General features: G+C 31.7%; 1 protein-coding gene across 1 annotated transcript in view; it reads left to right on the top strand.

The window, feature by feature from the left end:
* The window catches only part of REPTOR-BP (REPTOR-binding partner), a 248075-nt gene that overhangs the window by 93280 nt on the left and 139581 nt on the right, over window positions 1-15214 (top strand). The window contains exon 2 of the mRNA XM_089598322.1: window positions 4934-5027. Within this exon, the coding sequence (XP_089454448.1) occupies window positions 4934-5027 (94 nt within the window). The remainder of the gene's footprint in view (window positions 1-4933; window positions 5028-15214) is intronic.

Here is a 15214-nt window from a genome sequence, read left to right as displayed (position 1 = left end):
TTAAAATTTTTTTCAATATTTGGCATTCCTTTGTGTAACGCAAATAGTTTTTCTTGTCTAATATAATAATGCTTCACAGATCACATACAAAAAATTTTTTTTGTGAATTTTTTCGTGCGATGATAGACACTTTTGATTTGAAAATTTTAAGTTACATTTGTCACACTGATAAAATTTTGCATCCATGATGGTGTATCTCAAAACATATTACAAAAAAAGGATTGTTTATGATTACATAAATCTGAGTGCTAGACGGTACTGAAATTTGCTTTTTTGATGAAAGAGAAAATTTGCAAGAAATTATAAAAATAGAAATGAACTATAGAATAGTTTTTTTGTTAATCTAAAATTTTTTTCCAAACGATATTTTTAATTTTAAATTTGTTGTCTGATTCAATTTGGATAAAATTTTTTTGTGGGTTTCTACATCTAGACAATGTTTTCCAATAATTTTAATTATTTAACAATAATTTTCTTACACAGATCTATTCACAACTTTAAATTTAGACTTCAAGTTTTCTGTAGATGTAAAAGGAAGAACTTTTTTTTTCGTTGCAATTTGAAAGTCTAATTCGCTGTCAAATTTTCGTTTAGACATTTTTTAACTTTTTAAAACGAATTTACGAAGTAAAAGTAAACGAAGAAAAAAAATACCAATGGGCTAAAATTTTGGTTGTAAAAATTTCCCAATATGCCAAAATTTTGGTTATGAAAAATTAAAAAAAAAAAAAAAGTAAACTAACGATACTGTTAAAACAAAATCAATTTGTGATTCTAACAATATCGTAATTTTGCAATTTTTTACGATATTTGAAATCTTTCAATACGTTGTCGTTTTAAATATATAAAAATTAGGCATTAGTCAGGGAAAATAAAAAGTGATTGTAAAAAATTCACGTAATCAATTATGATCAATATACATTTATCACATGTATAAATTTAAGTAACAAATAATGTAATTCGGGTTTATTTCCATACTTCGTAAGTCTAATTTGCAATAACGGGAGTTGGTGCGCAGAGTGTGCAGGGGGCATATATAGTTATAAAAGCTTAGAAATATCTATCGACACATACAGGATAGACAGCTCATTTAAAAAAGGGAGCCACTAAAAGAAATGATAAAGCTTACCAACAAAAAGTCAAGGGTGCATCTCTTTGTCTATATAAACCTTACCACTTTTATTTGAAATTGGCAGCTTGCTCTTCATATTTCATTATAACAGACCAGTAATCATTTCCCAGCGTAGAAAATTTACTCCCGAGTATTTTCAAAAAATGCCATAGTCTTCCAAATTCTGTAAAATATACTTCAACATATTATTTTTATACTAACAATTCATTTTGTCATTTTTTAAGGCTTTAAAAAATATTAATACAAACCTTATTCTAAAAAAATTACACATATAACACAATAAAAGGGAGGGTCGGCGCGCGGAGCGCGCAGGAGGGTGGAGCCCGACTGACATATATATATATATATATATATATATATTTATATATTACTGTGGCTTTGCCCCCCGCGGACTTCGCTCGCCAACCCCCAACTCTTAGATTGGTTAAATACTTTACTATTGAATGAATTATATCGTGGAGCTGAAAAGTAGTGGACAGTGGCTGAGGAAGACTAAAACTTATTGACTTGGTAGGAATAAAATGAAAAGTAAGGCAATTTTTTCCATATTTTACAACCATTCTGACGAACGGTGGGTATGACGGCTCTGCATTGCTGTGTTACTGGGCACGTATATGCTATCGTCATTGGCATACGAAGAAACCTCGTCAGATTTAATTGTGACATCGATTACTAACCCTACAAACAAGGGTATAATCTTTTATTCAGTATGCTATAATTCAATTCAATTTCAAGTCTTTTTTTGGCGTCGTATGAAATATAAATATACCAGCGGTATAATATAGTACTTCACAAACACATGCTGACCTCTGGTGATTAATGTTTTGATTCTTCCTCATTGTGGATTAGACCTCAACACTACTGAATCCTACTTTTCCGCTTGGTTACGAAAGTCAGAGCGTGATCATGTATTTTTATTAAAATGGAGGTGTGAAAACTTCTTTCTTTTTCTGCTATGACTCTGGCTACTTCCGCTGTACGTGATCGTAGGCTAAAATTTGCAGTTTGTAGAGTACTCTTATAAATATAATTATAATGTAAATTTGTTAGACATTTCAATGGGAAAATTTATATAAATATTATCATCTGATTTATCATTACCTTTATAGGTTGCAGTATCGACGCTGTAATAAGTTTAAGTTTCTCCATTTAGTTTACTTGGAATCTTATTGTTTAAGAAAATGTATATTCAACATGTGAAGTTAGTACTACGTTATTACCAAAACAGTTGCTGTAATTACCAAACATTTTGGTACAGACATTATCTGTTATCCAGAATCTAGTAATATTTAATGTTTTTATTTCCCTTTCTCCAATTCTAAACAAAAATTTTAAAAATTCTTTATGACTAGAACGAATATTATTTTGTAGTCTTACAATTTTGTAGCAGTCCCATAAAAATAATAATTCAATAATTTCTTCTATTATCATAGTTCTATTACCGTTTTTTATAACTGGAAGGATGTGTCGAAAATCTCCTCCTAATACTATGAATTTATTACCAAAGTAAAGTTTTGTATTACACAAGTCTCTCAACGTACTATCAACGATTTCTAGAGCTTTTTTCGGAATCATAGAAGCCTTGTCCCATATAATTAAATCAACTTCCCTTAATTTTTTTTTTTTTTCATTTTCAGGAGGTAAACGGAAAGTTCTATAACTGGTTATACCTTTTGGTAGTAATACAGGTGCAATCCCTGTCCAAGCCATTGATAAAATATTTTTACCTTTATAAAAAAAAAGTGATAAATAAGTGTCTTATGTTTGAAGATTTTTTCGGATCCTCCAGAACCATCTACTGTGAAGGTCTGTGGGGAGGTTGTGTGAAATGCCCCACCGAGATAACTATATAATATAGGAAGATATAGATAGAGAGAAAGAGATAATGATGTATATGACAAAATGCCATAGTAAACAAAAAAATTTTGAATTAAATATTTATTTGTGTTCAATTAAGTTTCTTTTTTCATGCTTTACTTTTTTTGCAACATTGTTAGCCTCTATTTAAGCTTACGCCTCTTATATTTCAGTTTAAACCTTTAATTAAGTTACTATCGCTTTTAAGAAGATTTGTACGGCAAGTTTAATTATTTAAGTAATGGAGTTTTTTTTGTTAAATGTCACAATAGTAGGGTGTGCTCTAGACATCCATTATTCTCTGTAAATATTCCCCAGTAGGATAAATAACTGAGTCTTTTTAGACGAAATTGCCACTCGTGGCCCACACGTAAGTCTAGTTCATAGAAGAAGAAAGGGCAATAAAAACCAGACGTTGGTCTCGGGACCCTTGGCGGGAGTGAAACTTTGAACTCAAATGTTATTAAACTCGTATAATAAAAACTGAAAAAATTAGAGTTCACCTAATTTCAAAGGATCTTTAAGAATCCGATACTAAAATAGTCAAAATTTTAATACGTATTCGAGTACGCGCATGCATAGAATATATATATATATATATATATATATATACTTCAATATACACTTACGTGATTCGCGCATTCACAGTACTTCCATGTTTGCTCTGATATATGTAATACATGTACGAATTGTTGGTCGCGTAATGTAGAATGAAAAAAAAAGTTTACTATACTGAGCTGAAAGAAAGTTCTTTTGTCCTTTTGCGCGAGATAAAAATTACTTTTTTTTGAAATTATTATTCATGCATTTGATATGACATCATAGTACAATAAATTCTTGTTGGAATCTTTGTATCCGACAAATAAAAATTTTTTTAAAGTAGAATAATCCACTCTATCTTATTGAGATTAAGGAAAACAATGGACATTTTCTATTGTACAGATAAAATTTTTCATTCAATTTGTTTTCCATGGATATTAATAATTTACTATCAAAATTCACCCGTACTTAACTAATTTCTACTAATCTTAAAACTAATAACAAGGATATAGGTTTTGGTCACGTGACTTTTTTTTATAATACATGGTAGAGAACAGAAAATCAATTCATAGGTAGGATATGAAGGATGTAGCTTTGTCTTTGAAGTATGACTTTTATTATTTTTAGAACTTTTACGATTGTTTTTATCAATAAGTGTAACTTAATTTTTATACCCCAATGCTTATTTTCTATACGTGGCATTATTTTTAGCTTATCTGGCTTCCTTTTCAAGATACGACTGTTTTCCTAATTTTAAGAGGTTATGTTGTAACAAAAATTTTTCGGAAATTTGATCAACGTCCGTATTGATTTTCCAAACATATCAGAGTAAATAAAAAAAATTTTTTTTTTTGTTATTTTCAAGATACAGTCAAAAACCGAAAAATTTGAGGTAATGTTCGTGCATAGTCCAACCCCTCACCATTTGTGCGGGTTGGTCATGTAGTAAACCTGTAGCAAACGCGTAAAAATGGTTATTTTGGGTCTATCTAGCTTCCTTTTCGAGATATGACTGCGCTGCAATCAGTGCTGGCTGGCATACGTAGAGATAATATATATCGATACTTATGTGCACGGCAGCGTTCGCTCGCTCGTTTCACATGTTAACTCCCCATATAAGGCGCGCCTAAAGAAGTTTCACTTCAAAAAGTAAAAAGTAGGATGGTTTAAGGAGAGATGAAACATGCAAAAACCTCGTTATAGTTACACGTATAATCTAGTACAACATGTTACTCATAAATACTTGTAACTGCAAATGTCACAAGTGTCATAATCATAAAGGATTAGTTATGAAGAGTGTTTACTTAAAATCTAAGTTAGGAATTAGGTACATCTTTGATAAACGAATAATATTATTTATAAAGAGTAAAGTATACTTAAATTAATACTTAAATTATGTTTTAGGATTTTCCACGTGATGAGAAAAAAAATGATATCAAACGTAGTCGACGTTCAAGTCGAAAGTCTTTTGAAAAATCTGATATTAAAGCTAAATTAGGTAAGTAATCCTACTTTTGTACAATATTCCTAAAACTTAAATATGTACAGTTTTAATAAAAAAGGTTTTTTGAATACATTTTTTCTTAACAACGACTATACGTTGTGGAATTAAAGTACTCATAAAAAAATAATCACGCTTTATTCAGAAGACTCGTATTTTTTTTTTTTTTACTGACTATTTGGTTTCATCTTTTATTTTGTAAGGAGCAAAAAAAGTTCTATAGTCACCCTAGTCAATTGCAAGAAACATTGGCAATGTGCTGACAGTTAGGCTAGAAATCTTACAGCTGAATGAAAATGAGGACATAGTCATCATAGACATTGGATCTGACGTTAATGATGTAAAAATATCTTCTTTTACTCTGGGACACCATTACAAATATAGATACAAAAACTTTTTTTATTGGACTAACATTAACAATAAATACCATTTAGTGTGACAGGAATATAAGAAAATTCATTTCTAGCTAAATAACGAGCCAGGCTTTGTAATGACGTAAAAATCTTGAACCTTAAAGAAAAGAACTATAAATTATAGCCCATTCATAAGAAAGGATTGCAATGACAAACAACGAAAATCTTAGACTTGAGTTAATTGATAAAACGGTGAATATCGAGTATCAAAGATCGAATACTGAGAATCAAATTAAATTTCAATTAAACAAGCAAATTTTTACCAAATTATAGATAATATAGGAATGAATTAGGAAAACTCGATATCTCCGTCAACTTCGCAACATTTAAATCCTACAGGAGTAATCTTAGAACAGAAACATGTCCATAAAATTCGAGCCAGAAATCTAGTCTCAATAAAAATTTCTATGGTACAAACTAGAATTCACGGTTAATCATACCTACGCTCGATAAAAACCACTTCTAGATTGTTCGCAGGAAAAACAGTGGTAACATATAATCTGGTTCGCTGTTTTACCATGGCTGTCAATTCAAGAGAAGAACCAGTAAAAATTGACATTATTCAGATTTGCTCCGCATTTTTACATTTTAAAGACTCATGGATTTAGTATTATTGAGATTATTAGTCACATTTTTAATGTTTTTACTTGGTATTATAATGTGTGAGAAAACTTTGAAAGAACATGAGATGAAAATTTAAAAAAATTATTGGATAGACTAATATATGCTGCATTGAAACTACAGTTAGATGAATGCGAATTTCTCCCTCTGGAAGTCATATATTTAGGATACAAAATAGGCGGTTATAGAGTAAAATTTGAACCCAAGAACCACGAGTAGTTGAGAATTTTTCAACTTCAACAAATTGTACAAAAATTTAAGCATTCTTAGAACTCACTGGGTATTATAGACGATTTATTAATGATCATGTTGAAATTACAGAACCTTTCACCCAACTATTAAAAAATAAAAAAAAAATGAAAAAAAACCAGGGGGGATAAATGGGTCATGGGACCCACGGTAAGAACGAAGTTCTTTAAACATGAGATGAGTATAGACACAATTTCTTAGGTAACAAGGGGGTCGCCAGACCCACAGGAAGAACAAAGTTCTGTAAACGTTAGTACTGCATTCATGTTGTTTACTAAAACAAACACTTGAAAAACGAATAAAAAAAAAAAAAATATTTTACTACTCACGATGGTTGAACTTCGTGAGAACGTCGTGCATAAATACAGTACTCACGAAGTTCAACCATCGTGAGTAGTAAAATATTTTTTTTTTTTTTTTTTTTTTTTTTTATTCGTTTTTCAAGTGTTTGTTTTAGTAAACAACATAAATGCAGTACTAACGTTTACAGAACTTTGTTCTTCCTGTGGGTCTGGCGACCCCCTTGTTACCTAAGAAATTGTGTCTATACTCATCTCATGTTTAAAGAACTTCGTTCTTACCGTGGGTCCCATGACCCATTTATCCCCCCTGGTTTTTTTTTTTTTTTAATTTTTTTTTTTTTTTTTTTTCTTTATTTCTTGTTTTATTTTTCTTTATTTCTTGTTTTATTTTTTTTCATTTCTTGTTTTATTTTTTTTCATACATCATTTAATTACATTTTTTTTCATTTTTTTGTATTTTCTTTATTTAATTTCTTTCTTATTTTCATATTTAATCTTTTTTTTTTCATTCCCTTTTTTTTTTTTTCATACATCATTCCTTTTTTTTCATATGTAATTTCATTACTTTTTTTTCCATTCTTTTGTATTTCCTTTATTTTAATAATTTATTTATTTATAAAATAATTTATTTATAACAGTAATCAGTAGCATTACTGTTATGCCAAAAAAAACCTCAGGTTTAGTAAAAATTTTTGTTTTAGATGTATTGAAAACAAATACACAATTTATAAAACAAATACATAATTGAATGTATTATCAGTGAATACATTTAAAAATGGAATGTTATAGTTACGAACCACACCATAAGTACAAGAAACCAAGTCCCTATAGTCGGCAGCGCTCGTAGCAGAGTGGGTAAGGTACTGGACTCACATGCAGGAGGTCGAGGGTTCAAATCTCTTTAGTGGAAAGTGTTTTTTTTTTTTTTTTTTTTTTTTTTTTTTTAGAATTGTAAAAGAAAAAAATTCAAAGTCAAAGAAAAATTATTGTGGGAGAATAAAATTAAAATTTGTTAAAAAATTAATTGGTTAGTGTGAGGGGGAATGGTGGGTAAAGGTGTGTAGAAGAAGAGTAATACGGCAGGGTTGGCAGATATACATACATAGTCAGGAGAGGGGAAGTGTATGGAGAACAGTTGGTGAGGGGGACGGGGTACGGGGGGAAACTTGAGAGGAAGAGACTCTGGGTGAACGACTTTCGTTTCAAAAAAAAAAAAATCTGTTGGTTTTAAAATTCCAGCCCCCCGAGTAACGCGACATAAAAAACTTCGTTCTAAAAAGTGAAAAATTCGATTTAACGAAAACTCAAAAAAAAAGTTTTGAAAAATTAAAATTAGTACTGTGCAAAGCTTTGGTACTTGCATATATCGACCTTAACAAATCATTTATTTTGTCGACTTACGCGTCTAGTTAAGCTATTGGTGCTATTTGAAGTCAAGGAGAGCCAGGAGAAGATAACCCTGTAGTCTACATGTCTCGTACTCTCAAAAAATGCAAAAAAAATTACTATACTACTGAAAAACAGCATTTAGTAGTAATGGCTGCAGTCCAACATTTCCGACATCACTACATACGGACAAAAACGGACCCTCAACATGTATTGAGTGGATGAAAGATCCTATGAGTTGATTTGATCGACGGAGAGCTAAGCCCCATGAATAATTACACCTATAAGTGTAAATCCAGACGTTTAAATTTATATTCTATTTTGAAGGATTATACAGATTATACTGGGGGCGTATCAAACGTACAAAAATTTTAACATCCAGCAGTAATCGTAATTGTAGTCTCTCTCATAATAGCCTCCACTCCAAAAACAATCTAGTGCATTTCAGCCAATACAATCTCGCATGCTACCTTTAAAACCTATCTTCAAAGTTCCCCGACCTACATAAGCACTTCTAGCACGTAATTATAGATCCAGTGATATGAATAATTAAAACTTACAAGAGAAAAAAAGCAGAAAGATCTTAGTAGACCATCAATACCACAATGGTAACTTATGCTGTAAGTTTAAGAAAAACGAAGTTCACCTACTTTTGATGGACACACAGCCACTTTAGACTCAAATGATACTGAAAATTTTAAAACATTTCGTGAAGAAAGAAATCAACAATCACCGATACCCCAAAGAGATAAATCTTTACTTGCCAGTCTCTTAAATGTTAATCGAGACTCATTGTTAAGTGATGACTTGTATAAGTAAATAAAATAATTAAAATTTTTTAATTCATTCTATTTCATATTAAATTTATTCCCTTCTTGAGAAAATTTCAAGACTCATAAAAAAGTCATACTTCATGTAAATCGTCACCTAACAAAGCTGACTGTGTACTTCGTAGCTCTTGGTAGTATCAAGTGACAACTGAAGCGAGCCGCTAAGTCTAAACACATGAAGTCAGTAAGTACCGACTCCATAGCATGTAAGACAAAGAAGTTTTAACTAAAGCTCCTTGTAAGGTGCATGTCTTCGCCCGGCGTCTTAGTCGCTTTTCACTGCTCATCGAGTGTGGTTCTTAATTCATTAATTCAATTCACAGATACGCTATTCGGATTTTAAGAAACCTGTTAAAATTACAATTGTAACGTTAAAATGAAAATATAATGACAACAAAATTGTATAGAGTACCTCATTGAATAAATTAATGATACTAAAAAAAGAGTAATACCGAAGGGTTGTTCAGAGTTAAAGTGCTGAAATTATAATTTGATTGCACGTCATAAGTCGAAGTCACATATTGCCTGGAGTTATGAGTTGTTTGGTGATATAAAAGACAGAGACCAAAAAGAAGAAAATAAAGGTAAAGGTATTATTATATAAACATTTCACAAACATAACATCTTCTTTCTTTTCTTTCGTATAAACTGGTAAATGGTTAGACAGTCTGCTAGTCCCGCGGCCAGTCTGGGAGTGTGAGATCCAAATCCACCAACATCAAATTTTTACCGAATGATAAAGTTCAATAATTACGATTAATTATTCAACAACAATGGTATCAGAGCATGGCTAAGTCTCTAACTATTTGTTTGTTTATTGTATGTTTCCTTATTACTATTTTTAAAGAAACGATAAACACCATTCAAAGAAGAAATAATGAATGACATGTAACACCCCATATTCGCATTGTGCAGCAATTTGAAACAATGCCATGTGCAGGGGAAAAGATGTCGATACTAACTAACAAAGATACACAAAATTTTATAGACAGTGATATATTACAAGTGTTTATTTCAACAACAATATATATTTAACAACTAAAATGAATTTTTTAAATCTCAAGTAGCATTAATAGTGTAACGTACGATATGCAGGGTGTTCCGAGTCTCGAGAAAAAAACCAAAAAAAAAAGGGTAGCTGGCGAAACAATAAATATATATTTAAATTAAAAATTTTCCCCAACCCTATCTTTTCCTAATAAGTGCCTTGGGAGTAAGGGAAAGAAAAATTTACTACAAATGTACTTACGTGCACGTCGTTATGCACACCAACAGAAATAAGGTTTTGAAGACCATTTCCCTCGCCTTTTGTCTGCTTGATCCCGTGATTATCAGCAATTAGTACCCTAGACCTACTGGCTTTCGAGCTGCTTCCACCCCTGCTTGTAAATCAGTCCTGTCGCTTCTGGTTGGACCCTCGGCTTCTTGATTTCAAATCGTCGTATTCTTGCGGCACTGCACTATGTGTGCTTCTCGGCGGAATTTTTTTTTAAACGCGGAAAATAAAAAATTTCGATTCTCACCAAACCCCACACTTAGCACCAAAACTTTTACGTGGAAATAATATTGGTGAGGAGGTGCGTCGCGGAAATGATAAACACTGATTATATCAAGAGATTTATTCAAGATACCGAAATTAAAGGCAAAGTAGCGCGTGTGCTTGGTCTGGCCGATCTCCTTATTTCGCCTGACCCCCTTAAACTGCCCGACTCGTTAGTTGCCCGACTGCTGCCCGAGTGCCGCGATTAGAGGCTCGCTGGGCCTTATATAACCTCGTCCCCCTCCTGTTGATGGTCTCTTGCTGAGATCGCCTCGCTGTTGTCAAGGAGGGTCAGTATGATATGCCGTGCATATCGTAAGTAACAATAGCAAATAATGATTTTTCGTATACTTTCGTAAAAAAAATCAATTTCTCATATGAAATGAATATAAATAGATCATCATTGTCATTCACGCTAACGTCGCATTTATTAACGAACCTGACAAAATATCTAAGGAAGGAATAAAAATTCAGACGCTGTCTACTTTTAAGATGACGTCTACTATTCGTAAAGCAAAAAAATTTGTTTATCAACATCACCAAAAACGATTAAAGTGAGAAACTAAATATGACTCTAAAATAACTAAAATTAACTTTTATTAATTAATTAAATTTAGAGTTAAATATTTACTATTTTAAATTAAAAGATGATTGTAATTTAACCATGCTTTCAATTTAAAACAACAGGTTGGAGACTGCAGCTTCAGGTTCTTTCACAGGATGCTGGACCAGCAGACAGTCTAACTATCCAGTTATTGAGTAGTTAAGAAAAATAAAATAGAGACAGAGAGAGAGAGAGAGAGAGACTGTGTGTGTCTAGAGGTAGTAGAAAATATTTAATTGTTTTACTTTATTTTTCTTTTCACGGAGATTTACATATTTTCTTTAACATCCTTTACGATGTTAGTACTTTGTCAAGTTATTATTTCTCTTACTCTTATTTCATTACTCATTTATCAGTATAACTCACTGATAGAATTCAAAACTTTTATTTTCTACATGTTTATTCGGACTTTATTACACTTATATCAATATCAATAAGAGCGATATCAGGCTACATATGATAAATTGACAAGTGGCACACTTAGCAAAACTAATCAATTATTAGTCCACACTCGATGAACAGTAAAAAACTACTGACTAAAACGCTGCGCAAAGAAATGCACCTTGCACGAAGTTTTGGTTGAACTTCTTTGTCTTACTTGCTATAGGGCTGGTACTTGCTGACTTCATGTGTTTAGGCTTAGCGGCTCGCTTCGGTTGTCACTTGACACTTCCGAGAGCTATGACGTACACAGTCATCTTTATTAAGGGACGACTTTCGTTAAGGATGACTCTTTTGAAGATCTTAAAATTTTATTACGGAGAAAGAGAAAAATAAATTTTTTAATGCAAGTCATCACTCAACAGCGTCATCTTCTGAAAACTATCGCCATTTTTGGTATGTATGTATGTACATATATATATATAAATAAAATTAATCTGAATTAAAGTAAGAAATAGATCATGGTAAATCAAATACTTCAAAAATTTTCAAAAAAGTTTCTGCTTTTAACCATCTTCTTTTTAAAACTATTCTAATTTAACGTTTAAATCTATTGAGAATAATCCTTCGATACATATGAGTGTTATAAAGATAAACATATTGGAAATTCAAGGTTATCAGTGATCCTTTGGGGGCGAGATGTGAGAAATAAATAAACACAACTAGAGTGTATTTAAATTTTTTCTCTTACTTTGTTTTATTAATGCGCAACGTTTCGCTGACGTATGTGTCAGCCTCATCAGGCTACAAAAATTAAAAATCAAAAATTTTACTATAAGCGATTTCGTAGACTCACACACAAAAACACAATAAATTCACAATATAAATTATTACCGCCGGAACGCGAGAATTCGTAAGTGTATTGACTTACTCGTCACCTGTCGAACTATTGACTGACAATAAATTTTACATCACACCAGCGCTTATATAGGCGACGGTAAAGGGCGATGAACTCGATTGGGACATTTAAACTTTCTCAGCAAAGGAAGGTATGCTGGATGAAAAGAAAGCACATCTTCCCTTTCTATTGATATTATGTTTGTCCAGTTTAATGTAAAGCATTTCAGAAATAGTTCTTTTTCTGTAATTGGCTTCTTTGTCAATTTGCAAAGAATTTAAAATCAACAAAAAATTTTCTTAATTAAAATTCTGATATTTTTTTCACCTCTGCTGACAAAGGCAACGTTACTGTTTGTCTTAAAAAAAGTGAATATGCCGAAAAAATGCATTATTTGCTGTCAGACACATCGACACATAGAATTATTTCTAAAAACCCATTTAATTCTCTACAAAAGTGAGCCTCTAACATTTTAATGAATCTAAACTCTAACGGCTTCCTTTCTAGCACGTACCATCCTAACGCTCTGTTACTTACAGACACAACGTTAGCTAAATGTTATGGCTTGCCGAAAATACACAAGGTCGATGCCCCCTTACGTCTCTCTCGTCAATAGCCTGACATATTTTCTGGCAAAAGTAATTTACAATGAACTCAAGAACTCAGTTAATGTTCCAAAATCACACATTAATAATAGCTTCGAATTAAAAAATAAACTAAAAAATACACAACCCACTGCTAACTACAAATTAATGTCTTTAGATGTCAGTTCCCTATTCACTAATATTCCTTAAAAGTTAGTACTGAGGAGCATCGATCGACGTACATTTACTATAATGAATAAATGTCGAATCTCTGTTTAAGATATTCGACAATATACAGAAATTCTATTTAATAACATCTTTTTTACCTTTGACAACAATTTCTACCAACAAATTTTCGGCACGCCAATGGGTTTGCCCATTTCACCTTTGTTTGCTGACCTTGTAATGGATGACTTGGAAAATGACTGTCTCTCTATTTTAAAAAATAATTACAACATTACTCCATCCTTTTATTTTCGTTACGTAGATGATGTATTACTTTTTATGAACGTTGACCACATTAACCAAATGGTAAATGTCTTTAATTTGTAACATCCTAAACTACAGTTTATATATGAAATGGGGATTGACAATAAACTCAACTTTTTAGACTTGACCATAATCAGAAATTCGAATCATTTTAAATTTGACTGGTTTGAAAAACCTTCTCCTTCCGGACGCATCTTAAATTATTTTTCTCGTTATCCAGTTAGCTACAAAAGAATTGTTGTGTTCAATTTAGTCGATAGAGCGATCTTACTTTCCAGCACATGTTTTCATGGTGTGAATATTGCCAGAGTAAAAAATCTTTTGACAAGAAATAATTATCATTCGAACTTTATTAACAAAAATATAAGGGTAAGATTAAAAAGACACAAATATATGAATCACAACAAAAGCACCACAAACACTTACCCTTTGTGCAAAATTGGTATACCATATACAGACAATAATTTAGAAAAAATCTCAACCATGTTAAAACCCCACAATATTCACACCTACCCTTTTATCAACAAAAAACTCAACCACGTAGTCTATTTAGGAAAAGGTAAAACGGAAAATCATAAACAGACAAATGTAGTGTATAAATTTTACTGTAAAAATTGTCCTGCGTCATATGTGGGTAAGACAAAGCGAGCTGCTGAAGTCAGCATTAGTGAACACATAAAAAATAAAAATTCTGATTCAGTCGTTTGCGAACATCAAATTAATTATAACCACGAATTTGATTGGGATAACTTCAAAATCCTTGACAAAGAAGCCAATTACAGAAAAAGAACTATTTCTGAAATGCTTTACATTAAACTGGACAAACATGATATCAATAGAAAGGGAAGATGTGCTTTCTTTTCATCCAGCATACCTTCCTTTGCTGAGAAAGTTTAAATGTCCCGATCGAGTTCATCGCCCTTTACCGTCGCCTATATAAGCGCTGGTGTGATATAAAATTTATTGTCAGTCAATAGTTCGACAGGTGACGAGTAAGTCAATACACTTACGAATTCTCGCGTTCCGGCGGTAATAATTTATATTGTGAATTTATTGTGTTTTTGTGTGTGAGTCTACGAAATCGCTTAGAGTAAAATTTTTGATTTTTAATTTTTGTAGCCTGATGAGGCTGACACATACGTCAGCGAAACGTTGCGCATTAATAAAACAAAGTAAGAGAAAAAATTTAAATACACTCTAGTTGTGTTTATTTATTTCTCACATCTCGCCCCCAAAGGATCACTGATAACCTTGAATTTCCAATATGTTTATCTTTATAACACTCATATGTATCGAAGGATTATTCTCAATAGATTTAAACGTTAAATTTAGAATAGTTTTAAAAAGAAGATGGTTAAAAGCAGAAACTTTTTTGAAAATTTTTGAAGTATTTGATTTACCATGATCTATTTCTTACTTTAATTCAGATTAATTTTATTTATATATATATATATGTACATACATACATACCAAAAATGGCGATAGTTTTCAGAAGATGACGCTGTTGAGTGATGACTTGCATTAAAAAATTTATTTTTCTCTTTCTCCGTAATAAAATTTTAAGATCTTCAAAAGAGTCATCCTTAACGAAAGTCGTCCCTTAATAAAGATGACTGTGTACGTCATAGCTCTCGGAAGTGTCAAGTGACAACCGAAGCGAGCCGCTAAGCCTAAACACATGAAGTCAGCAAGTACCAGCCCTATAGCAAGTAAGACAAAGAAGTTCAACCAAAACTTCGTGCAAGGTGCATTTCTTTGCGCAGCGTTTTAGTCAGTAGTTTTTTACTGTTCATCGAGTGTGGACTAATAATTGATTAGTTTTGCTAAGTGTGCCACTTGTCAATTTATCATATGTAGCCTGATATCGCTCTTATTGATATTGATATA

The sequence above is a fragment of the Copidosoma floridanum genome, unplaced genomic scaffold (genome assembly GCF_036245765.1).
Source record: "Copidosoma floridanum isolate Cflo_tuat_1 unplaced genomic scaffold, Cflo_Japanese_pri ptg000006l, whole genome shotgun sequence".
Lineage (NCBI taxonomy): Eukaryota > Metazoa > Arthropoda > Insecta > Hymenoptera > Encyrtidae > Copidosoma > Copidosoma floridanum.
This window is presented reverse-complemented; position numbering and strand designations above follow the sequence as displayed.